This window comes from Panulirus ornatus, chromosome 56, assembly GCF_036320965.1.
Source record: "Panulirus ornatus isolate Po-2019 chromosome 56, ASM3632096v1, whole genome shotgun sequence".
Taxonomy (NCBI): Eukaryota; Metazoa; Arthropoda; class Malacostraca; order Decapoda; family Palinuridae; genus Panulirus; species Panulirus ornatus.
The window spans coordinates 3,230,201-3,256,543 of record NC_092279.1 but is presented as its reverse complement, the minus strand read 5'-3'; the positions used below and the strand labels follow the sequence as shown (position 1 = coordinate 3,256,543).

Here is a 26,343-nt window from a genome sequence, read left to right as displayed (position 1 = left end):
TGTGTGCCCCAGGTGTGTTCCCCAGGTGTGTTCCCCAGGTGTGTGTCCCAGGTGTGTGCCCCAGGTGTGTGCCCCAGGTGTGTGTCCCAGGTGTGTGCCCCAGGTGTGTGTCCCAGGTGTGTGTCCCAGGTGTGTGTCCCAGGTGTGTGTCCCAGGTGTGTGCCCCAGGTGTGTGCCCCAGGTGTGTTCCCCAGGTGTGTGCCCCAGGTGTGTGTCCCAGGTGTGTGCCCCAGGTGTGTGTCCCAGGTGTGTGCCCCAGGTGTGTGTCCCAGGTGTGTTCCCCAGGTGTGTGCCCCAGGTGTGTGTCCCAGGTGTGCCCCAGGTGTGTGCCCCAGGTGTGTGTCCCAGGTGTGTTCCCCAGGTGTGTGCCCCAGGTGTGTGTCCCAGGTGTGTGCCCCAGGTGTGTGTCCCAGGTGTGTGCCTTCGCGAGCCATTCCGTGACGCCCCCGGCTCGAGGCGGGTGATGGAGCTGGTAGAGGAGGTGTTGAGGATCACCGAACAGAATTGGATTAGAATTTGGAGGTTATGGCTCGCGAGGGAGGGAGGGAGGGAGGATGTCGTCTCCTTCCCCCAGGGGAAGAGGGAGGGATGTGTAGGTAGGGAGGGAGGATGTCTCCTCCCCCAGGGGAAGAGGAGGGAGGATGTCTCCTCCCCCAGGGGAAGAGGAGGGAGGATGTCTCCTCCTCCAGGGGAAGAGGAGGGAGGGATGGATAGGTAGGGAGGGAGGGAGGTTGTCTCCTCCCCCTGGGGAAGTGGAGGGAGGGAGGGAGGGAGGAGTGCCTCCTCCTCTCTCCCCCAGGGGTCACTGCTCCCTCCGCCCGTCCGCCATGTTACTCTGGGCTCAGGAACCCGTCAAACCTACGCTTCGTGTTGCCTCCCGTTACAGAGTGGGACGGTACCAGTCTGGAGTGGGACGGTACAGTACTTGAGTGGGACGGTACGAGTCTGGTGTGGGACGATACGAGTCTGGAGTGGGACGGTACGAGTCTAGAGTGGGACGGTAAGAGTCTGGAGTGGGACGGTACGGGTCTGGAGTGGGACAGTACGAGTCTAGAGTGGGACGGTACGAGTCTGGAGTGGGACAGTACGAGTCTGGAGTGGGACAGTACGAGTCTGGAGTGGGACGGTACGAGTCTGGAGTGGGACGATACGAGTCTGGAGTGGGACGGTACGAGTCTGGAGTAGGACGGTACGAGTCTGGAGTGGGGATGGTACGAGTCTGGAGTGGGACTATACGAGTCTGGAGTAGGACGGTACGAGTCTGGAGTGGGACGGTACGAGTCTGGAGTGGGACGATACCAGTCTGGAGTGGGACGATACGGGTCTGGAATGGGACGATACGAGTTTGGAGTGGGGACGGTACGAGTCTGGAGTGGGACGGTACGGCTCTGGAGTGGGACGATACCAGTCTGGAGTGGGACGATACGGGTCTGGAATGGGACGATACGAGTTTGGAGTGGGGACGGTACGAGTCTGGAGTGGGACGGTACGGCTCTGGAGTGGGACGATACGAGTCTGGAGTGGGACGGTACGAGTCTGGAGTGGGACTATACGAGTTTGGAGTGGGGACGGTACGACCATGGAGTGGGAGAATACGACCCACTGAGCATGAGAGAGAGAGAGAGAGAGAGAGAGAGAGAGAGAGAGAGAGAGAGAGAGAGAGAGAGAGAGAGAGAGAGAGAGAGGTGTGTGTGTGTGTGTGTGTGTGTGCACCCCAGACCCACACACACACCTGCTGGTCATCACAGAAAGCCAGCATCTGTCGTCTGTGTACAGTTGTGCGTTCACCCCATGACACACATTGGACGTATTTATATACTTATTTATTTATATTTATCTATTATACTTTGTCGCTGTCTCCCGCGTTAGCGAGGTAGCGCAAGGAAACCAGACGAAAGAATGGCCCAAACCCACACATACACATGTATATACATACACATTGCAACGTAGACATATACATATAGACACATGTACATGATTCATACTGTCTGCCCTCATTCATTCCCTTCGCCACCTCGCCACACATGAAATGACAACCCCTTCCCCCACGCATGTGCGCGAGGTAGCGCTAGGAAAAGACAACAAAGGCCACATTCGTTCACACTCAGTCTCTAGCTGTCATATATATATATATATATATATATATATATATATATATATATATATATATATATATATATATATATATACATATATTTCAAGGTCACAGTGGTGCTAGAGAACTAGTATATGCAAATAAAACCACGGGGGAAAATGGAACACGAAAATTTCCCAAGTGCACTTTCGTGTAATGATCACATCATCATCAGGGGAGACACAAGAATGAGGTAGAAGACGTAGACCAGTTGGTTGATATAGACGCCATTACACACACACAGACACACACACACACACACACACACACACACACACACACACACACACACACACACACACACACCCACCCACCCACCCACCCACAAACACACCCACACACACACACACACCCACACACCCACCCACCCACCCACCCACCCACAAACACACCCACCCACACACCCACCCACCCACACCCACACACACCCACACACACACACACACACCCACCCACCCACCCACCCACCCACCCACCCACCCACACACACACACACACACACACACACACACACACACACACACACACTAGTAAGTGTAATTGCTCTCCCTGAAATACAATTATGAACTGAATGACTATCTATTTACTTTTCCCGTCCGTGCTATCGGGTCGATAGGGGGGGGGGGCGACGGGGGGACGGGGCACCCCCAATGGGGGGGGCCACCCCCCCAAAGCTGGCCACACCCCCACCCCCCACCAGCGTGGCCATTTGGGGTGGGTGGCCCCCCCCAGCTGGTTGGGGGCCCCCCCCACTTGGGGGGGCCCGGCCCCCACGTCCCCCCGCCCTGGGGCTTTTCCCCCTTGGTTGGGAAACCCCGGTGTGCCTTGGAAGGGGGGACCCGTCTGGGGCCTTTCCGTCGTGTCAAAAGGGGGTCGTCCGTCGTCCAAAAGGGGGAGTCGGTAACTCGTGTTTAAAAGGGGGGTCGGGTTTCCCCTCGTGCTCAAGGGCCCTTAAACCCTCGTGCTCAAGGGGTCGACCCGTATTTAAGGGGTCTCCGTCCCAAAACCCCCCGGGTCGGTACCGATAGTGCCCCAAAGGGGGGGGACCGTCGTGCCCCCGGGGTCGTACCGCCCCCCAAAAGGGGGGGGGGACCTTGTGCCCCAAAAGGGGTCGTACCCTCGTTTAAAAAGGGGTCTACCGTCGTCCCCAAGGGGGCTACCGTCGTCCCGGGGGGGTACCGTCGGCCCCAAAAAGGGGTCGACCGTCGTGCCCCAAAAGGGGGGGGGGGGGTCGTACCGTCGTGCCCCAAAAGGGGGTCGACCGTGTCCCAAAAGGGGGGGTCCGTACCTCGTGCCCCAAAAGGGGGGCGAACCCTGTCCCCAAAGGGGGGGTCCCTACCGTCGTGCCCAAAGAAGGCAGGTTGGGGTGGCCCCGCAAAAGGGGACCCCCCCCCCCCAAAAGAGACATTCCCCCACACCCCCCGGCCCCCCCCCCCCAAAAGACTTCCCCACCCCCCACAGAGATTTCCCCCCACCCCCCCAGAGACTTCCCCCCCCCCCCAAAAACCCCCCCCCGGACTTTCCCCCCCTCCCCCCCCCACCCCCACAAGACATTCCCCTCCTCCCCAACAGAGACATTCCCCCCCCTCCCCCAAAAGAGAAAATCCCCCCACCCCCCAGGGGACTTTCCCCACCTCCCCACAGGGGACTTTTCCTCCCCCACAGACTTTTCCCCCAAACCCCCAAAGAGACTTTCCCCACCTCTCCCACGAGACTTTCCCCCCACCCCCACAGACATTCCTACCTCCCCACAAGGGCTTTTCCCCCCCCCCCCACAGAGACATTCCCACCTCCCCACGGGAATTCCCCCCCTTCCCCCACAGAGGACTTTTCCCCTCCCCCCCCCACAAGAGACTTTCCCCACTCCACCCAGAGACCTTTTCCCCCACTTCCACGGGCTTTCCCCCTACTCCCCCACAGAACTTTCCCCACCTCCCCCCCCAGAGACATTCCCCCACACTCCCCCAAGAGACTTCCCCCAAAACCTCCCCCAAGGGGGACATTCCCCTCCTCCCCCCACACCTGCGATCATCCCCCCCCCCCAAAAGAGACTTTCCCCCACCTCCCCCACGGGGGACATCCCCCCCTCCCCCCCCCCCAGAGACTTTCCCCACCTCCCAAACGAGCATTCCCCACCTCCCCCCCCAGAACATTCCCCCCACCTCCCCCCCAGAGACTTTTCCCTTACCTCCCCCACAGAGACATTCCCCACCTCCCCCACAGAGACATTCCCACCTCCCCCACGAGACTTTTCCCCCCCCCCCACAGACATTCCCCCCTCCCCTACAAGACTTCCCCCCCTTTCCCCCAAGATATTCCCCCGCCCCCCACAAGATTCCCCCACTCCAACCACATGACATTCCCCACCTTCCCACGGGAATTCCCCATCCCACGGGAGAACAATTCCCCTCCTCCCACCAGAGCACCCCCACCTCCCCCCAAAAAACATTCCCCACCTCCCTACAGAGACTTTCCCCCCACCTCCCCCACAGACATTCCCCCACACACCCCCACAGAGACATTCCCACCTCCCCTACAGGAACTTTCCCCACCTCCCCACAGTGGACACCCCCCACCTCCCCTACAGGGGGACTTTCCCCCCACCTCCCCCACAGAGACATTCCCCACCCCCCCACTGAGACTTTCCCAACCTCCCCCCAGAGACATTCCCTCATCTCCCCCACAGGGGACATTCCCTCCCCTTCCTACAGAGACTTTCCCCCACCTCCCCCAACAGAGACATTCCCCACCTCCCTACAGAGACTTTTCCCCCTTTACCCACAGAACATTCCCCCACACCCCACAGAGACTTTCCCCCACCTCCCTACAGAGACATTCCTCACCTCCCCCACGGGAAAACATTCCCCACCTCCCCAAACGGGGACATTCCCCCACCTCCCCACAGAAAACATTCCCCACACCCCCACGAGACATTCCCCACCTCCCCCACAGGACATTCCTCCTCACCTCCCCCACGAGACATTCCCCCTCCCCACAGGGGGACATTCCCACCTCCCCACAGAGACTTTCCCCCCCCTCCCCCACAGAGCATTCCCCACCTCCCCACAGAGACATTCCCCACCTCCCCACAGAGACATTCCCCACCTCCCCCACAGAGACATTCCCCACCTCCCCACAGAGACATCCCCACCTCCCCCACAGAGACATTCCCCACCTCCCCACAGAGACATTCCCCACCTCCCCCACAGAGACATTCCCCCACCTCCCCCACAGAGACATTCCCCCACCTCCCCCACAGAGACATTCCCCACCTCCCCACAGAGACATTCCCCACCTCCCCCACAGAGACATTCCCCCACCCCCCCACAGAGACATTCCCCACCTCCCCCACAGAGACATTCCCCCACCTCCCCACAGAGACATTCCCCCACCTCCCCCACAGAGACATTCCCCACCTCCCCACAGAGACATTCCCCACCTCCCCCACAGAGACATTCCCCCACCTCCCCACAGAGACATTCCCCACCTCCCCCACAGAGACATTCCCCACCTCCCCCACAGAGACATTCCCCCACCTCCCCCACAGAGACATTCCCCCACCTCCCCCACAGAGACATTCCCCACCTCCCCCACAGAGACAATTCCCCCACCTCCCCCACAGAGACATTCCCCACCTCCCCACAGAGACATTCCCCCACCTCCCCCACAGAGACATTCCCCCACCTCCCCACAGAGACATTCCCCCACCTCCCCCACAGAGACATTCCCCACCTCCCCCACAGAGACATTCCCCCACCTCCCCCACAGAGACATTCCCCCACCTCCCCCACAGAGACATTCCCCCACCTCCCCCACAGAGACATTCCCCCACCTCCCCCACAGAGACATTCCCCACCTCCCCCACAGAGACATTCCCCCACCTCCCCCACAGAGACATTCCCCCACCTCCCCCACAGAGACATTCCCCCACCTCCCCCACAGAGACATTCCCCACCTCCCCCACAGAGACATTCCCCCACCTCCCCCACAGAGACATTCCCCACCTCCCCCACAGAGACATTCCCCACCTCCCCCACAGAGACATTCCCCACCTCCCCCACAGAGACATTCCCCACCTCCCCCACAGAGACATTCCCCACCTCCCCCACAGAGACATTCCCCCACCTCCCCCACAGAGACATTCCCCCACCTCCCCCACAGAGACATTCCCCCACCTCCCCCACAGAGACATTCCCCCACCTCCCCCACAGAGACATTCCCCCACCTCCCCCACAGAGACATTCCCCCACCTCCCCCACAGAGACATTCCCCCACCTCCCCCACAGAGACATTCCCCACCTCCCCCACAGAGACATTCCCCACCTCCCCACAGAGACATTCCCCACCTCCCCCACAGAGACATTCCCCCACCTCCCCCACAGAGACATTCCCCCACCTCCCCCACAGAGACATTCCCCCACCTCCCCCACAGAGACATTCCCCACCTCCCCCACAGAGACATTCCCCCACCTCCCCCACAGAGACATTCCCCACCTCCCCCACAGAGACATTCCCCCACCTCCCCCACAGAGACATTCCCCACCTCCCCCACAGAGACATTCCCCACCTCCCCACAGAGACATTCCCCACCTCTCCCACAGAGACATTCCCCCACCTCCCCCACAGAGACATTCCCCACCTCCCCCACAGAGACATTCCCACCTCCCCACAGAGACATTCCCCCACCTCCCCCCACAGAGACATTCCCCACCTCCCCACAGAGACATTCCCCACCTCCCCCACAGAGACATTCCCCACCTCCCCCACAGAGACATCCCCCACCTCCCCCACAGAGACATTCCCCACCTCCCCCACAGAGACATTCCCACCTCCCCCACAGAGACATTCCCCACCTCCCCCACAGTGACATTCCCCACCTCACCCACAGAGACATTCCCCACCTCCCCACAGAGACATTCCCCACCTCCCCCACAGAGACATTCCCCACCTCCCCACAGAGACATTCCCCACCTCCCCCACAGAGACATTCCCCACCTCCCCCACAGAGACATTCCCCCTCACTCCCCCACAAGACATTCCCCACCTCCCCACAGAGACATTCCCCACCCTCCCCACAGAGACATTCCCCACCTCCCCCACAGAGACATTCCCCCACCTCCCCCACAGAGACATTCCCCACCTCCCCCACAGAGACATTCCCCCACCTCCCCCACAGAGACATTCCCCACCTCCCCCACAGAGACATTCCCCACCTCCCCACAGAGACATTCCCCACCTCCCCACAGAGACATTCCCCACCTCCCCCACAGAGACATTCCCCCACCTCCCCCACAGAGACATTCCCCCACCTCCCCCACAGAGACATTCCCCACCTCCCCCACAGAGACATTCCCCCACCTCCCCCACAGAGACATTCCCCCACCTCCCCCACAGAGACATTCCCCACCTCCCCCACAGAGACATTCCCCACCTCCCCCACAGAGACATTCCCCACCTCCCCCACAGAGACATTCCCCCACCTCCCCCACAGAGACATTCCCCCACCTCCCCCACAGAGACATTCCCCCACCTCCCCCACAGAGACATTCCCCCACCTCCCCACAGAGACATTCCCCACCTCCCCCACAGAGACATTCCCCCACCTCCCCCACAGAGACATTCCCCCACCTCCCCCCACAGAGACATTCCCCCACCTCCCCACAGAGACATTCCCCACCTCCCCCACAGAGACATTCCCCCACCTCCCCCACAGAGACATTCCCCCCACCTCCCCCCACAGAGACATTCCCCCACCTCCCCCACAGAGACATTCCCCCACCTCCCCCACAGAGACATTCCCCCACCTCCCCCACAGAGACATTCCCCTACCTCCCCCACAGAGACATTCCCCCCACCTCCCCCACAGAGACATTCCCCCACCTCCCCCACAGAGACATTCCCCCACCTCCCCCCCAGAGACATTGCCCCACCCCCCCACAGAGACATTCCCCCCCCCCCCCCACAGAGACATTCCCCACCTCCCCCACAGAGACATTCCCCCACCTCCCCCCAGAGACATTCCCCCACCCCCCACAGAGACATTCCCCACCCTCCCCCACAGAGACATTCCCCCCCCACAACATCCCCCCCCCACAGAGACATTCCCCACCTCCCCCACAGAGACATTCCCCCCACCTCCCCCACAGAGACATTCCCCCACCTCCCCCACAGAGACATTCCCCCACCTCCCCCACAGAGACATTCCCCCCCACCCTCCCCCACAGAGACATTCCCCCACCTCCCCACAGAGACATTCCCCACCTCCCCACAGAGACATTCCCCCACCTCCCCCACAGAGGACCATTCCCCCCCACCTCCCCCCACAGAGACATTCCCCCACCTCCCCCACAGAGACATTCCCCCACCTCCCCCACAGAGACATTCCCCCTCACCTCCCCACAGAGACATTCCCCACCTCCCCCACAGAGACATTCCCCCCTCCTCCCCCACAGAGACATTCCCCCACCTCCCCCCACAGAGACATTCCCCCACCTCCCCCACAGAGACATTCCCCACCTCCCCCACAGAGACATTCCCCCCCACCTCCCCCACAGAGACATTCCCCCACCTCCCCCACAGAGACATTCCCCCACACCTCCCCCACAGAGACATTCCCCCTCACCTCCCCCACAGAGATATTCCCCCACCTCCCCCACAGAGACATTCCCCCACCTCCCCCACAGAGACATTCCCCCTCACCTCCCCCACAGAGACATTCCCCCTCACCTCCCCCACAGAGACATTCCCCCCCACCTCCCCCACAGAGACATTCCCCACCCCCCCACAGAGACATTCCCGGCCTGACGTCATGCCCCACAACACCACTGGTGGACGTGGCTCTGTCAGGGAGAGAGAGAGAGAGAGAGAGAGAGAGAGAGAGAGAGAGAGAGAGAGAGAGAGAGAGAGAGAGAGAGAGAGAGAGAGAGAGGCAGGAAGGGAGAGGAATGGGATGGGATGTGGACTGCAGGATGACCCAGGAATGGAATGGGATGGGATGGGATGTGGACTGCCTCCTCTCTCTCTCTCTCTCTCTCTCTCTCTCTCTCTCTCTCTCTCTCTCTCTCTCTCTCTCTCTCTCTCTACGTCGTCTTCTACTTGGCCTTCTACGTGGTCTTCTACTTGGCCTTCTACGTGGTCTTCTACTTGGCCTTCTACGTGGTCTTCTACTTGGCCTTCTACGTGGTCTTCTACTTGGCCTTCTACGTGGTCTTCTACTTGGCCTTCTACGTGGTCTTCTACTTGGCCTTCTACGTGGTCTTCTACTTGGCCTTCTACGTGGCCTTCTACGTGGTCTTCTGCGTGGTCTTTGGTTGGCCTGATGGTCTTCTTGATAAATACAGGTGACATTTAAACACATACCGAGCCCATTGCCCCCCTAACCATTGCCCCCCTAACCATTGCCCCCTCCTAACCATTGCCCCCCTCCTAACCATTGCCCCCCTAACCATTGCCCCCCTCCTAACCATTGCCCCCCCTCCTAACCATTGCCCCCCCTCCTAACCATTGCCCCCCTCCTAACCATTGCCCCCCTAACCATTGCCCCCCACCTAACCATTGCCCCCCTCCTAAACATTGCCCCCCTCCTAACCATTGCCCCCCCTCCTAACCATTGCCCCCCTCCTAAACATTGCCCCCACCAAACCATTGCCCCCCTCCTAACCATTGCCCCCCACCTAACCATTGCCCCCCTCCTAACCATTGCCCCCCTAACCATTGCCCCCCACCTAACCATTGCCCCCTTCCTAAACATTGCCCCCCTCCTAACCATTGCCCCCCTCCTAACCATTGCCCCCCTCCTAAACATTGCCCCCCACCTAACCATTGCCCCCCTCCTAACCATTGCCCCCCTCCTAACCATTGCCCCCCTCCTAACCATTGCCCCCCTCCTAACCATTGCCCCCCCTAACCATTGCCCCTCCTAACCATTGCCCCCCTCCTAACCATTGCCCCCCTAACCATTGCCCCCTCCTAACCATTGTCCCACCTAACCATTGCCCCCCACCTAACCATTGCCCCCCTCCTAACCATTGCCCCCCTAACCATTGCCCCCACCTAACCATTGCCCCCCCCCTAACCATTGCCAGGTAGATAGTGTGTAGTTAGGTACGGGTAGTTAGCACTCGGGGTCTAATGACCTCTAAGTACAGGAGGGGAGGTAGGGGGGCGGAAGGAGGGGGGGTGGATTGGTCACGCCACACACACACACACACACACACACACACACACACACACACACACAAGACATTCGTCCACTTATGTTTTTCCCTCGCGTTCAAACCGTGACGTCAAGATGATGATGATAGGGAAAAAAAAGCACTTGGCACAACATATTTCAGATTATTGCTTCCGGGAAGAACGTGTGTTTGTGGTAGTGAGGAGAGTTGAGGAAGGAGCTATTTCCTTTTTGTTTAGTAGTAGTAGTAGTAGTAGTAGAAGTAGTAGTAGTAGTAATAATAGTAGTAATCGTCTTCTAGTTTAATTTTGGGTGATCGGGGCCTGAGCATGCAGGAGGGTGAGAGGCATGCAAGGAATAGAGTGAATTGGAACGATGTGGTATACCGGGGTCGACGTGCTGTCAATGGATTGAACCGGGGCATGTGAAGCGTCTGGGGTAAACCATGGAAAGCTGTGTGTGGGGCCTGGATGTGGAAAGGGAGCTGTGGTTTCGGTGCATTAGTGCATGACAGCTAGAGACTGAGTGTGGACGGATGCCACAGTTCTTCGTCTGGCCCTAGCGCTGCCTCGCTAGCGCAGGAAACGGGAATCAAGGATTAGATAATGTAAAAAAGAAGTTAGTAGATATTTTGAGAGAGAGAGAGAGGGAGAGAGATGAGGACGCTCGCGCGCGCGCATGAGTTTGTGTGTGTGTGTGTGTGTGTGTGAGGACAGCGAGAGTGCTGGTGGTGGCGACCGTGAACTTGAACTTGTGGTGAGGGACGCCTGCCCGCTCGCGCGCGCGCGCGGGCACCCACCTCGCCGTCAGCTGCCAGTCCCCCCCCCCTCGCGCCTCCACCTCCTCCTTCTCCCAGACCAGTGGTGTCGTTTCCCGACTTTTACCAAAGACGATTGAAAGGAATAGTTTTACTTTTAGAACATCTTTTTCACTATATATATATATATATATATATATATATATATATATATATATATATATATATATATATATAATATATGTGTGTGTGTGTATCATGATGCCCTACGACAGCCAGGATTCGAACCCAGGACCTTTTGTGTGGTAGACGGGAACGCTGTCTGCTAGGCTATGATCGCCCCTAATAGGGAAATGTCTATTCGATTACGAGAAATCGAACATCCCTTGCTTAAGGGTGTGAGACAAAGAGTGTTCGATTACTTGTGATCGAATAGTCATTTCCCTATTAGGGGCGATCATTGCCTAGCAGGCAGCGTTCTCGTCTACCACGCAAAAGGTCCTGGGTTCGAATCCTGGCTGTTGGAGGGTATTACGTGTTCTATGAAAGTTGGCGTTCACATGTACTATATATATATATATATATATATATATATATATATATATATATATATATATATATATATATATATATATATATATATATAACTGCCCTTTTGAATGTCGGTGTTAGATTGGCTTATGTCCAATTTTGACTATTCCATTTCATTTTTTTAAGTCAATCATTGAAAAAATGAAGCCATGGGTTTGATTATTCCATTCTCTCTCTCTCTCTCTCTCTCTCTCTCTCTCTCTCTCTCTCTCTCTCTCTCTCTCTCTCTCTCTCTCTCTCTCCCCACCGTCTCTTTCCATGTCCTCTGAGCGAATATCATCTGTGCGTGATGTTTCATTGGAGCTTGGTTCCATTTCGTGTTGCCAGCGTATTCCGAACTTGTGTGTGTCTCTGTGTTTGGCTTTCCCAGTCCTTGGGCTGGAACCCAGACATTAGGTTCTGCTTTCACTTGTGAATGAATACTAATAGAAAAAGAAAGATGATCGAAGATCTTAGCCTCGACTTCATTGTCTAGTACCAAGCCACTGTTTCCTGTTTTGGTTCTGTCATGGCTATCGAATTCCAAAGGTTTTCTTTTGTTATTCTAAGCAATAAATGCTTTATATTGATATTGTACCATAACTTAATCTTTTTTGGAAGGATGGAGTGGATAAGATTGAGAGTTTTCGTGGCCTGAATATGCATGAGGGTGAAAGGCGTGCACGGGATGAAGTGAATTGGAGTGATGTGATATACAAGGGGCGATGTGCTGTCATTGGTCTGAACCAGGGCATATGAAACGTCCTGGGTAAACCATGGAAAGGACTGTGGGGCCTTGATGTGGAAAGGGAGCTGTGGTTTCGGTGCATTACACATACCAGCTAGAGACTTGAGTGTGAACGGATGAGACCTTTTCTTTGTTCACGGCGCTACCTCGCTAATGCGGGAAACGATTATCACGTTGGTTTAGTTTTTCCCTTTGTGCTTCTTATGTACACCTTTTCCGACTGTTACTTTGGGAAATAATACGTCTGCTTTGGCAGTGGATCAGAGACCCGTCCACTGCTTTGAGCGTTTTCCTGGAGCTTTTCCAAAGTCGCATTTTCCAATCATGTCATACCGTATGTGCTTCCTAGGTCATCTCAAACGTCAAGTCTTTGGCCACTTCTTCAGACACAAGGGTAAAATAATGATAGTTTAAAGTCATCACTTTAATAAACATGACATTTGACGTGCATGACACTGACACGGCAAGCCTACGTGTTATGACATTGGACATTGGGACAAGTCAATAGGAGGTTACGACAGAAAATGGGAGGCAGTGTTGTTAGCATCATGTTTTCGTCGGCTGTGTTGCCACATCCTATTTCTCATTTGAGAAATGGTATGCTGAAGAAATAGGGTTAGTGATATGTGTTGGAGAAATAGGGATAGTGACATTATGTGGGAGAAATAGGGATAGGGACATTATGTTGGAGAAATAGGGATAGTGACATTATGTTGGAGAAATAGGGATAGTGACATTATGTGGGAGAAATAGGGATAGGGACATTATGTTGGAGAAATGGGGATAATGACATTATGTTGGAGAAATAGGAATAGTAACATTATGTTGGAGAAATAGGAATAGTGACATTATGTTGGAGAAATAGGGATAGTGACATTATGTTGGAGAAATAGGGATAGGGACATTATGTTGGAGAAATAGCGAGTGACATTATGTTGGAGAAATAGGGATAGGGACATTATGTTGGAGAAATAGCGAGTGACATTATGTTGGAGAAATAGGGATAGGGACATTATGTGGGAGAAATAGGGATAGGGACATTATGTTGGAGAAATAGGGATAGGGACATTATGTTGGAGAAATAGGGATAGGGACATTATGTTGGAGAAATAGGGATAGGGACATTATGTTGGAGAAACAGGGATAGGGACATTATGTGGGAGAAATGGGGATAGTGACGTGTGTGGGAGGAACAAGGGCGTATGAGCGAGCCTCATCTACTGGCGGGTGTAGTGACGTTTGGCCGTGACGTCACCCAAGGTCATCGTCTGCAGTGAAAGAAAACGGGGCTCATTGTAGGGGGACTAATATAATTATGTAACCTGATTTCTCCTACCTTTCTTGTATGGCTTTTAAATTATTTTTTATCTAGATAAAGACTATATTACAACTTTAGTTATATAGTAATATCAGATACGAGTTGTGAATAAGAAAGATTACATTATTTGGCTCAAAAATAATTCCATTTTCTTAAATGGAACATTTTTTATTATCTTACGATGAATTACATTCGACTCTAAATTCCAATAGATGGTACAGATAGATACAGTGGTATGTAATCATACGATAGATTACATTTGACTCTAAAACACGGAAGGGACGTAAGACCTGCGAGAACACGACGGGCCTGGTAAACAACACAGCAAAGAAAACGGTTTGGACTGAAGGGAGGGACTCACCTGGGTTAGCTCCTGGAAAGAAAACGGGTTGGATTGAAGGGAGGGACTCACCTGGGTTGGCTCCTGCCAAGAAAACGGGTTGGATTGAAGGGAGGGACTCACCTGGGTTGGCTCCTGGAAAGAAAACGGGTTGGATTGAAGGGAGGGACTCACCTGGGTTAGCTCCTTCAAAGAAAACGGGTTGGATTGAAGGGAGGGACTCACCTGGGCTGGCTCCTGCAAAGAAAACGGGTTGGATTGAAGGGAGGGACTCACCTGGGTGGCTCCTGCAAAGAAAACGGGTTGGATTGAAGGGAGGGACTCACCTGGGTTGGCTCCTGCAAAGAAAACGGGTTGGATTGAAGGGAGGGACTCACCTGGGTTGGCTCCTACAAAGAAAACGGGTTGGATTGAAGGGAGGGACTCACCTGGGTTGGCTCCTGGAAAGAAAACGGGTTGGATTTTAGGGGGGACTCACTTGTGTGGCTCCTGAAGCGGTCATTACGACGGAGGCTTGGCCAGACTTGCTCCCAAGGGCCCAGGTGCCCTTGATCGTACTGCCAGAGAGGGTCAGGTTCAGCTAAGGGTGGCCAATAGAGAGATATATTAGGGGGTCATATATATATATATATATATATATATATATATATATATATATATATATATATATATATATATATTTTTTTTTTTTTGTCGCTGTCTCCCGCGTTTGCGAGGTAGCGCAAGGAAACAGACGAAAGAAATGGCCCAACCCCCCCCCCCCCCATACACATGTATATACATACGTCCACACACGCAAATATACATACCTACACAGCTTTCCATGGTTTACCCCAGACGCTTCACATGCCTTGATTCAATCCACTGACAGCACGTCAACCCCGGTATACCACATCGCTCCAATTCACTCTATTCCTTGCCCGCCTTTCACCCTCCTGCATGTTCAGGCCCCGATCACACAAAATCTTTTTCACTCCATCTTTCCACCTCCAATTTGGTCTCCCTCTTCTCCTCGTTCCCTCCACCTCCGACACATATATCCTCTTGGTCAATCTTTCCTCACTCATTCTCTCCATGTGCCCAAACCACTTCAAAACACCCTCTTCTGCTCTCTCAACCACGCTCTTTTTATTTCCACACATCTCTCTTACCCTTACGTTACTTACTCGATCAAACCACTTCACACCACACATTGTCCTCAAACATCTCATTTCCAGCACATCCATCCTCCTGCGCACCACTCTATCCATAGCCCACGCCTCGCAACCATACAACATTGTTGGAACCACTATTCCTTCAAACATACCCATTTTTGCTTTCCGAGATAATGTTCTCGACTTCCACACATTCTTCAAGGCCCCCAGAATTTTCGCCCCCTCCCCCACCCTATGATCCACTTCCGCTTCTATGGTTCCATCCGCTGCCAGATCCACTCCCAGATATCTAAAACACTTCACTTCCTCCAGTTTTTCTCCATTCAAACTCACCTCCCAATTGACTTGACCCTCAACCCTACTGTACCTAATAACCTTGCTCTTATTCACATTTACTCTTAACTTTCTTCTTCCACATACTTTACCAAACTCAGTCACCAGCTTCTGCAGTTTCTCACATGAATCAGCCACCAGCGCTGTATCATCAGCGAACAACAACTGACTCACTTCCCAAGCTCTCTCATCCCCAACAGACTTCATACTTGCCCCTCTTTGCAAAACTCTTGCATTCACCTCCCTAACAACCCCATCCATAAACAAATTAAACAACCATGGAGACATCACACACCCCTGCCGCAAACCTACATTCACTGAGAACCAATCACTTTCCTCTCTTCCTACACGTACACATGCCTTACATCCTCGATAAAATTATTATTATTATTATTATTATTATTATTGTTATTATTATCATTATTATTATTATTATTATTATTATTATTATTATTATTATTATTACCATGATTATTATCATTACTATTATTATTATTATTATTATTATTATTATTATTATTATTATTATTATTATTATTGATATTAAAGTAGGGGGAAGGGGGGTTAGAAATAGCAATAAAGTGACTGGATTAGATAGAAACAGCTTGACTTAGAAAAGGGGGTGACTGAAACGGGTAAGTTTTAGGTGCAGAGTGACTGACGTAGATTTAAGGGGAAGGGTGACTGACGTAGATTTAAGGGGAAGGGTGACTGACGTAGATTTAAGGGGAAGGGTGACTGACGTAGATTTAAGGGAAAGGATGACTCACGTAGATTTAAGGGGAAGGGTGACTGACGTAGATTTAAGGGGAAGGGTGACTGACGTAGATTTAAGGGGAAGGGTGACTGACGTAGATTTAAGGGGAAGGGTGACTGACGTATATTTAAGGGGAAGGGTGACTGACGTATATTTAAGGGGAAGGGTGACTGACGTAGATTTAAGGGAAAGGATGACTGACGTAGATTTAAGGGGAAGGGTGACTGACGTAGATTTAAGGGGAAGGGTGACTGACGTAGATTTAAGGGGAAGGGTGACTGACGTAGATTTAAGGGGAAGGGTGACTGACGTAGATTTAAGGGGAAGGGTGACTGACGTAGATTTAAGGGGAAGGATGACTGACGTAGATTTAAGGGGAAGGGTGACTGACGTAGATTTAAGGGGAAGGGTGACTGACGTAGATTAAGGACCAATATGACTTAAATAGATCTGTGAGTGGAAGGACTCAGTTGTAGGGAGAGGACAAGACACAGGTCCCTGTACTGTCACGGACGGGGGGGACCTGAAGGAGAGGACTGTGTCGCAGGAAGAGGAGGGGACAAGACACAGGTCCCCGGCGAGTCGGGACACCAGAAGGAGAGGACTGTGTCGCAGGAAGAAGAGGGGACAAGACACAGGTCCCTGTACTGTCACGGGCGGGGGGGACCTGAAGGAGAGGACTGTGTCGCAGGAAGAGGAGGGGACAAGACACAGGTCCCCAGGCGAGTCGGGACACCAGAAGGAGAGGACTGTGTCGCAGGAAGAGGAGGGGGGGGACAAGACACAGGTCCCCGCACTGTCAGGGAGAGGACAAGACACAGATCCTCGTACTGTCACGGACGGGGGGGACCTGAAGGAGAGGACTGTGTCGCAGGAAGAAGAGGGGGGACAAGACACAGGTCCCCGTACTGTCAGGGAGAGGACAAGACACAGATCCTCGTACTGTCACGGACGGGGGGGACCTGAAGGACAGGACTGTGTTGCAGGAAGAGGAGGGGGACAAGACACAGGTCCCCCGCACTGTCAGGGAGAGGACAAGACACAGGTCCCCGTACTGTCAGGGAGAGGACAAGACACAGGTCCCTCCTTCGAGTCGGGACACCAGAAGGAGAGGACTGTATCACAAGGTGGGGGGGAGGAGAAGACAAAGAAGACGAAGGGGTGGGGGTCAGAAGGAGAGGACTGTGTCGCAGGGGGTGGAGAAGACGAGGGAGGGGCGTCCGGTGACACTGACCGTGAATTCGATCCCTCCTGGAAGCGTGGCCTTGGAATCCGATCCCATGTGGAGGGTGTTCTCGAACTCCTTTTCCCCAACGATCGTCTTGATGTGGAGGGCCTCTGTCCCTTCCTCCTCCTTCACCTCCATCCTCGGCTGGGCCGCTACCATCTTGGCCACGGTGTCCGCCGGCACTCCTGCAGGAGGGAGGAAACGGAGTGGGGGTGAGAAAAGGAGTGTGTGAGGAAGGAGGGAGTGGGTCGGGGGTGAGAAAGGAGTGTGTGAGGGAGGAGGAGGGAGTGGGAGGGGTGAGAAAAGGAATGTGTGAGGGAGGAGGGAGTGGGAGGGGTGAGAAAAGGAATGTGTGAGGGAGGAGGGAGTGGGAGGGGTGAGAAAAGGAATGTGTGAGGGAGGAGGGAGTGGGAGGGGTGAGAAAGGAGTGTGTAAGGGAGGAGGAGGGAGTGTGTCGGGGGTGAGAAAGGAGTGTGTGAGGGAGGAGGGAGTGGGGGTGAGAAAGGAGTGTGTGAGGGAGGAGGAGGGGTGAGAAAGGAGTGTGTGAGGGGGGAGGAGGGAGTGGGAAAGGAGTGTGTGAGGGAGTGGGAGTGGGGGTGAGAAAGGAGTGTGTGAGGGAGGAGGAGGGGTGAGAAAGGAGTGTGTGAGGGAGGAGGAGGGAGTGGGAGGGGTGAGAAAGGAGTGTGTGAGGGGGGAGGAGGGAGTGGGAGGGGTGAGAAAGGAGTATGTGAGGGAGGAGGAGGGAGTGGGAGGGGTGAGAAAGGAGTGTGTGAGGGAGGAGGAGGGAGTGGGAGGGGTGAGAAAGGAGTGTGTGAGGGAGGAGGAGGGAGTGGGAGGGGTGAGAAAGGAGTATGTGAGGGAGGAGGAGGGAGTGGGAGGGGTGAGAAAGGAGTGTGTGAGGGAGGAGGAGGGAGTGGGAGGGGTGAGAAAGGAGTGTGTGAGGGAGGAGGAGGGAGTGTGTCGGGGTGAGAAAGGAGTGTGTGAGGGGGGAGGAGGGAGTGGGAGGGGTGAGAAAGGAGTATGTGAGGGGGGAGGAGGGAGTGTGTCGGGGGTGAGAAAGGAGTGTGTGAGGGAGGAGGGAGTGTGTCGGGGTGAGAAAGGAGTGTGTGAGGGAGGAGGGAGTGTGTCGGGGGTGAGAAAGGAGTGTGTGAGGGAGGAGGGAGTGGGAGGGGTGAGAAAGGAGTGTGTAAGGGAGGAGGAGGGAGTGGGTCGGGGGTGAGAAAAGGAGTGTTTGGGGGAGGAGGGAGTGGGAGGGGGTGAGAAAGGAGTGTGTGAGGGAGGAGGAGGGAGTGGGAGGGGTGAGAAAAGGAGTGTGTGAGGGAGGAGGGAGTGGGAGGGGTGAGAAAGGAGTGTGTGAGGGAGGAGGAGGGAGTGTGTCGGGGGTGAGAAAGGAGTGTGTGAGGGAGGAGGAGGGAGTGTGTCGGGGTGAGAAAGGAGTGTGTGAGGGAGGAGGAGGGAGTGTGTCGGGGGTGAGAAAGGAGTGTGTGAGGGAGGAGGGAGTGGGAGGGGTGAGAAAGGAGTGTGTGAGGAGGAGGAGGGAGTGGGTCGGGGGTGAGAAAGGAGTGTGTGAGGGAGGTGGAGGGAGTGGGAGGGGTGAGAGAAAGGAGTGTGTGAGGGAGGAGGAGGGAGTGGGAGGGGTGAGAAAGGAGTGTGTGAGGGAGGAGGAGGGAGTGGGTCGGGGGTGAGAAAGGAGTGTGTGAGGGAGAAGGAGGGAGGGAGTGTTTGTCGGGGTGAGAAAGGAGTGTGTGAGGGAGGAGGGAGTGTGTCGGGGGTGAGAAAGGAGTGTGTGAGGGAGGAGGAGTGTGTCGGGGGTGAGAAAGGAGTGTGTGAGGGAGGAGGGAGTGTGTCGGGGGTGAGAAAGGAGTGTGTGGGGGGTGAGGGAGGAGGGAGTGTGTCGGGGGTGAGAAAGGAGTGTGTGAGGGAGGAGGAGGGAGGGAGTGTGTCGGGGTGAGAAAGGAGTGTGTTTGGGGGTGAGGGAGGAGAGAGGAGGGAGTGTGTCGGGGGTGAGAAAGGAGTGTGTGAGGGAGGAGGAGGGAGGGAGTGTGTCGGGGGTGAGAAAGGAGTGTGTGGGGGTGAAGGAGGGAGTGGGTCGGGGGTGAGAAAGGAGTGTGTGAGGGAGGAGGAGGGAGTGTGTCGGGGGTGAGAAAGGAGTGTGTGAGGGAGGAGGAGGGAGGGAGTGTGTCGGGGGTGAGAAAGGAGTGTGTGAGGGAGGAGGAGGGAGGGAGTGTGTCGGGGGTGAGAAAGGTGAGGTGGGTGTTTTGGGGGAAAAGGAGGGAAAGAGAGGGAGAGGAGGGGCGCCAGGTGACAGTCAGCTTGCGTCGTCGGGTGATGGGAGGGAGGGAGGGAAGGACGTCGTCGTCGGGGTGATGGGAGGGAGGGAATGGGCGACGACGTTGGGTGATGGGAGGCAGGGAGGGAAGGGCGTCGTCGTCGGGTGATGGGAGGGAGGGAGGGAAGGGCGTCGTCGGGGTGATGGGAGGGAGGGAGGGAAGGGCGTCGTCGTCGGGTGATGGGAAGGAGGAGGAGGGGCGTCGTCGTCGGGTGATGGGAGGGAGGGAGGGAAGGGCGTCGTCGTCGGGTGATGGGAAGGAGGGAGGGAAGGGCGTCGTCGTCGGGTGATGGGAAGGAGGAGGAGGGGCGTCGTCTCTCTCTCTCTCTCTCTCTCTCTCTCTCTCTCTCTCTCTCTCTCTGAGAGGGCGCGCGGGCACTCACTCACCTAAACCAGTCAGCCATTCTGAATAGTTCTCGTTGGACGTGAGGACGTAGGTTCCCGAGATGCTCATGGTGGCGTGGAGGGCGTGGCGTGCGTGGCGTGGCGTGGGGCGCGTCGTACCTCGAAGTAGAGTGACGTCCCTCACCTCGGGTCGCCTTCCTATGTACGCTCGGCTCTCGTGGCTTCCATGTTGGATATTTCACCTTCCTTCCCTCTCCTTCCACCCGCCCTTGAAGACCTCCAAGGAGTGAGGCCCGAAAGCCACTGGCGCCTCAAGGGGCGTCCCTGAAGAACCCTCCTGGGGCCCAGGGATCGCCCCACGACGGGTACATGTAGAGAAATGGCGTTAAGATATGGGTAGCTGGAGACGTAAGGAGGAGGAGGAGAAGGCGGAGGAGGCGGGGGTGATAAGGAACGTGTGTTGGCGCTCCTGGTGGGGGGGTTGGTGTTTCAGGGGGCGCGCGCGCCGCGGCGCGCGGGGCGTGTCGCGCACGTCCCCCCCTAAGATAAGGGTGGCGCTTCGACACGCCACATTTGGCCCCCGTGAACTTTGCCTCGCTCGCCCCACCTACCTACCTGCCCTCTGAACCCCCGCCTCTCCAAGGGCGCCGCCCTGACTCACACGCACGCCCCTGCCGACGACCAGGGCCCCAGGGCAGCGTTGGTCCGCGATAACACCCGCCACTTGAACCCATCCCATCCACCCACCTCCTCACCCACCTCCTCCTTCGTCGGACACGCTCGCTCGTTGTTCCCATGGAATGGACCGATTGGGGTGAGAGGGGAAGGGAGAGGGGAGGCTAGGAGGAGGGGGGGCAGCGTCCCCCTTTGCGAGAGAGGGGGGGGCGAGGGCAAGGACCCCCCCCTCTCCTTTGCGTGGCGTAGGCGCCGTGTTGGCCATGAGAGAGAGGACGGTCTGTAACACCAAGCAGGTTATGCTTTCTTTATCTTCGGTTGCTACTGCCCTAGCCATCCACCCTCCCCTCCCCCTCCTCCTTACCTCCCGAAGCACACACACACACACACACACACACACACACACACAGGGACGTGGTCTATTCAAGGAACGCTGAAGATAAGATTTTGAGAAGCATTGGTCCAGAGAGAAGCACTTTCCACCTGGTCCTATTTTATTTTCTCTCCCTCTCATTTCTCCTGGAAAGGGAGTTCAGCGGCAAGCCTTTGGCCTCGAAGGTCAAGAAAGGTCAGAAATGTGGCAAGGTCATATAGTCACATAGGAAGCGGGGTTATAGGGCGAATCGAATCGAAATAGATGAAAGGTCTGGGTGAGAGAGCGAACTCAAAAAGAAAAGGGAATTTCCATTTTCCAGGAATGGGGCAAGCCATTGATTGGAATAGACTATATGACGTGGATGTTAAACTGTGGCTACACATTTTGGTTTCCTCTCCAGCCTCTTGGTGGGAATAGCCTTCTGTTGGTGGTTAAACGAACTGCCACACTTGACCCAGTCAACTGTCAGTGGAGGTGAAGGGAGTTCGAGTCCAATTGGACTCTCACTGACCAGCGAGAGCAACAGTGGATTACTGGATCATATCTACAGAGTGTCACACACCCTCACAAAAAAAAGAATATGTACTCTTTTTTTTTTGACACCCTGTGACTCACTGTGTTATATATTTTGACACACCATCACTCACTGTATTATATATGTATTTTTTTCAGCGTCAAAAGTTGGATCTGAAAGAAATATATATATATATATAATCCAGTGAGTTACAGGGTGTCCAAAAGTGAGTATATATTTTTTAGGGAGGGGACACCCTGTACTGCTACTCTCAGTAATGACGTAGGTTCAGTGATGACGTATACGTAATGACGTATGTGGAGGGATGACGTACGTAATGACGTATGTGGAGTGATGACGTACGTAATGACGTATCTTCAGTGATGACGTACGTAATGACGTATCTTGAGTGATGACGCACGTAATGACGTATCTTGAGTGATGACGCACGTAATGACGTATGTGGAGTGATGACGTACGTAATGACGTATCTTGAGTGATGACGTACGTAATGACGTATCTTGAGTGATGACGTACGTAATGACGTATCTTGAGTGATGACGTACGTAATGACGTATCTTGAGTGATGACGTACGTGATGACGTATGACGAATGATGACGTACGTGACATTGTATACTCGATGGCTCAGACCAGGTGATGGAGCAGATGTCCTTAAGAAGCAATCTTTTTTTCTTCTTCTTCTTCTTCTTCTTCTTCTTCTTCTTCTTTTTCTTATTTTTTCTTCTTCTTCTTCTTCTTCTTCTTCTTCTTCTTCTTTTTCTTATTTTTTCTTCTTCTTCTTCTTCTTCTTCTTCTTCTTTTTCTTATTTTTTCTTCTTCTTCTTCTTCTTCTTCTTCTTCTTCTTCTTTTTCTTATTTTTTCTTCTTCTTCTTCTTCTTCTTCTTCTTCTTTTTCTTATTTTTTCTTCTTCTTCTTCTTCTTCTTCTTCTTTTTCTTATTTTTTCTTCTTCTTCTTCTTCTTCTTCTTTTTCTTCTTCTTCTTCTTCTTCTTCTTCTTCTTCTTTTTCTTCTTTTTCTAACAGTACATCAAACCTCTTCTATATATCTGTCTTGTCCAGTAGACGAGCAAGGGAAGGAGCAGATCTGTCCAGTAGACGAGCAAGGGAAGGAGCAGATCTGTCCAGTAGACGAGCAAGGGAAGGAGCAGATCTGTCCAGTAGACGAGCAAGGGAAGGAGCAGATCTGTCCAGTAGACGAGCAAGGGAAGGAGCAGATCTGTCCAGTAGACGAGCAAGGGAAGGAGCAGATCTGTCCAGAAGACGAGCAAGGGAAGGAGCAGATCTGTCCAGTAGACGAGCAAGGGAAGGAGCAGATCTGTCCAGAAGACGAGCAAGGGAAGGAGCAGATCTGTCCAGTAGACGAGCAAGGGAAGGAGCAGATCTGTCCAGAAGACGAGCAAGGGAAGGAGCAGATCTGTCCAGTAGACGAGCAAGGAAAGGAGCAGATCTGTCCAGTAGACGAGCAAGGAAAGGAGCAGATCTGTCCAGCAGACGAGCAAGGGAAGGAGCAGATCTGTCCAGTAGACGAGCAAGGGAAGGAGCAGATCTGTCCAGTAGACGAGCAAGGGAAGGAGCAGATCTGTCCAGAAGACGAGCAAGGGAAGGAGCAGATCTGTCCAGTAGACGAGCAAGGAAAGGAGCAGATCTGTCCAGTAGACGAGCAAGGAAAGGAGCAGATCTGTCCAGTAGACGAGCAAGGGAAGGAGCAGATCTGTCCAGAAGACGAGCAAGGGAAGGAGCAGATCTGTCCAGTAGACGAGCAAGGAAAGGAGCAGATCTGTCCAGTAGACGAGCAAGGAAAGGAGCAGATCTGTCCAGCAGACGAGCAAGGGAAGGAGCAGATCTGTCCAGTAGACGAGCAAGGGAAGGAGCAGATCTGTCCAGCAGACGAGCAAGGGAAGGAGCAGATCTGTCCAGTAGACGAGCAAGGGAAGGAGCAGATCTGTCCAGTAGACGAGCAAGGAAAGGAGCAGATCTGTCCAGTAGACGAGCAAGGAAAGGAGCAGATCTGTCCAGCAGACGAGCAAGGGAAGGAGCAGATCTGTCCAGTAGACGAGCAAGGGAAGGAGCAGATCTGTCCAGTAGACGAGCAAGGAAAGGAGCAGATCTGTCCAGTAGACGAGCAAGGAAAGGAGCAGTCCATTTGTGTCTGGTGGTTCCAGCTGTTTCCTATCGTACACAAGACCAGTTCTAGAACACTTCTCTCTCGTCATTGGTCACGCCGACCTGAATAAAGGATAAAGAACAGTAATTATTGGATAATGAGATGAGGGTCAACAAAGATGGTAGCAGGATTATAAGAGAGTTGAGTTCCAAGGAGAGGCTTTAGATTTGCCCACTGTGGAAGAGAGAAGAGCAAGGAGCGAGACCTGATCCCACCCTTCTCCAATCTTTGAATCAGATTAATGAACGCGAACAGTGAACAGTTCTCCCAGAACAATGGAGTTAGAAGAACAACACGACATAGCACGAAATTATTAAACGATCAACTTATGTAAATAGATGTAAATTGGATGTAAATTGGATGTAAAATTACTTAGATGGAATAGAATGACTGAAGGCCATATGGTTAATGCAGAAGGCATACGTAGATAAATGGGGTTGTATGAGAGTAGAAATGGATGAAGGAGAATGGGGCGCCCCACGGGTGTAAGACACCCTTCCCCATGGGGCACAAATAGGTAATTACACAGACACACACACACACACACACACACACACACACACACACACGTGCTAGTGGTGATGGTGGCCAGGTATATGTATGTAGGGGGGGGGGGGAAGAGTGTGGGGGGCCCCTGTGACCCGTGGGGCAGACCGGCCCCAGTGAGGGGGGGGGAGATTGCCCCAGCCTCACCTGTGGTGGCCAGGTGTGTGTGTGTGTGTGTGTGTGTGTGTGTGTGTGTGTGTGTGTGTGTGTGTATGTGTGTGTGTGAGTCATCATGGCAACATCATCACTCCATGCCCCCCTCCCCCCCTCCCCCCTCTCCAATGTGCCCCCCCCCCACCCCAGATGACCCGTGCCCCGCCCCGCCCCGCCCCATCCCTGCCCCCTTTAGGGGGGGGGAGGGAGGTGTGTAGTGTGTCATCACTGTTCGGAGAGAGAGAGAGAGAGAGAGAGAGAGAGAGAGAGAGAGAGAGAGAGAGAGAGAGAGAGCGAGAGAGAGCGAGAGAGAGAGAGAGCGAGAGAGAGAGAGAGAGAGAGAGAGAGAGAGAGAGAGAGAGAGAGAGAGAGCGAGAGAGAGAGAGAGAGAGAGAGAGAGAGGGGCCCAGCAGCACACACACACACACGGGGGTTTATCTTGTGGATAAAAAACAATGGGATGTCGAGTGTTCAACGTCCAGTCCCTCGCCTCCCTTCGTGCATGTCTGTCTGTCTCTCTAAAGTGTCTATCTATCTATATCTATCTATCTATCTACCTCATTTCCCCCTCTTTTAGGGGCGATCATAGCTTAGCGGTTTTGTGCTCCCGCCTGCCACACCCAGGGTCCCGGGTTCGATCCTGGCTGTTGGAGTCTATGATGTATATATATATATATATATATATATATATATATATATATATATATATATATATATATATATATATATATATATATTCTTTATTCAGTTATTGTACTTGATCGCCGTCTCCCGCGTGAGCGAGGTAGCGCAAGGAAACAGACGAAAGAAATGGCCCAACCCACCCACATACATACCTCTACATCTCAACGTATATATATATATATATATATATATATATATATATATATATATATATATATATATATATACGTTGAGGGAACACCTACATAGGGCCTGTGGCAGAGCCCGTGGGTCCGTTATGTGTAGCATGGCAAAAAGTGGTGGTTTGGGGGCCCCCCCAGCACAACAACCCCCCCTTTTCCCCCCCTCTTCTCTCCTCTCCCACAAGGGCACCGCCACCTTATCTGTGGACAGATAAAGTGGCCTTTCCCAGCGCTGGGTAGGCGGGCAAAGGGCATGGCGCCATGGTAGTGGCTTCCCAGAGCCGTGGGTGGGTGGGAAAGAAAGGGGTTTACCCGAAAATGGTGAAGATGACGATGAATAGGTGTTGCCATAGTGTTAGGTGGGTGTGGTGGTGAGTAGGTGTTGTTGCCATAGTGTTAGGTGGGTGTGGTGGTGTACAGGTATTGTTGCCATAGTGTAGGTGGGTGTGATGATGTAAGGTGGGTGTGGTGGTGTACAGGTGTTGCCATAGTGTAGGTGGGTGTGGTGGTGTAAGGTGGGTGTGGTGGTGAACAGGTGTTGCCATAGTTTAGGTGGGTGTGGTGGTGAACAGGTGTTGCCATAGTGTAGGTGGGTGTGATGGTGTAAGGTGGGTGTGGTAGTGTACATGTGTTGCCATAGTGTTAGCTGGGTGTGGTGGTGTACAGGTATTGTTGCCATAGTGTTAGGTGGGTGTGGTGGTGAGTAGGTGTTGTTGCCATAGTGTTAGGTGGGTGTGGTGGTGAACAGGTATTGTTGCCATTGTGTAAGGTGGGTGTGGTGGTGTAAGGTGGGTGTGGTGGTGTACAGGTGTTGCCATAGTGTTAGGTGGGTGTGGTGGTG

At 54.0% G+C, this 26,343-nt stretch overlaps 2 protein-coding genes across 2 annotated transcripts in view; one reads left to right on the top strand and one right to left on the bottom strand.

Annotated features, from left to right (window-relative positions):
• Positions 1 to 26,343, top strand: part of LOC139765831 (apolipoprotein D-like) — a 342,288-nt gene that overhangs the window by 104,241 nt on the left and 211,704 nt on the right. The window lies entirely within an intron of this gene.
• Positions 12,792 to 20,566, bottom strand: LOC139765827 (uncharacterized). Its single transcript, XM_071693642.1, has 4 exons — positions 20,229 to 20,566; positions 17,519 to 17,697; positions 14,519 to 14,620; positions 12,792 to 13,650 (listed from the first exon to the last, which is right to left on the bottom strand). The coding sequence occupies exons 1-4, from the start codon at positions 20,293 to 20,295 to the stop codon at positions 13,600 to 13,602; spliced, it is 399 nt and encodes a 132-aa protein (XP_071549743.1). The 5' UTR covers positions 20,296 to 20,566; the 3' UTR covers positions 12,792 to 13,599.

What these genes read in the sequence shown, in the direction of transcription:
- LOC139765827 (XM_071693642.1), bottom strand. Translation starts at nt 20,295, where the DNA reads ATGAGCATCTCGGGAACCTACGTCCTCACGTCCAACGAGAACTATTCA. An exon ending in AGAATGGCTGACTGGTTTAG is followed by an intron (nt 17,698 to 20,228) that starts GTGAGTGAGTGC and finishes TCCCTCCTGCAG; the next exon opens with GAGTGCCGGCGGACACCGTG. An exon ending in CCGCTTCAGGAGCCACACAA is followed by an intron (nt 13,651 to 14,518) that starts GTGAGTCCCCCC and finishes CTTTCACTGCAG; the next exon opens with ACGATGACCTTGGGTGACGT.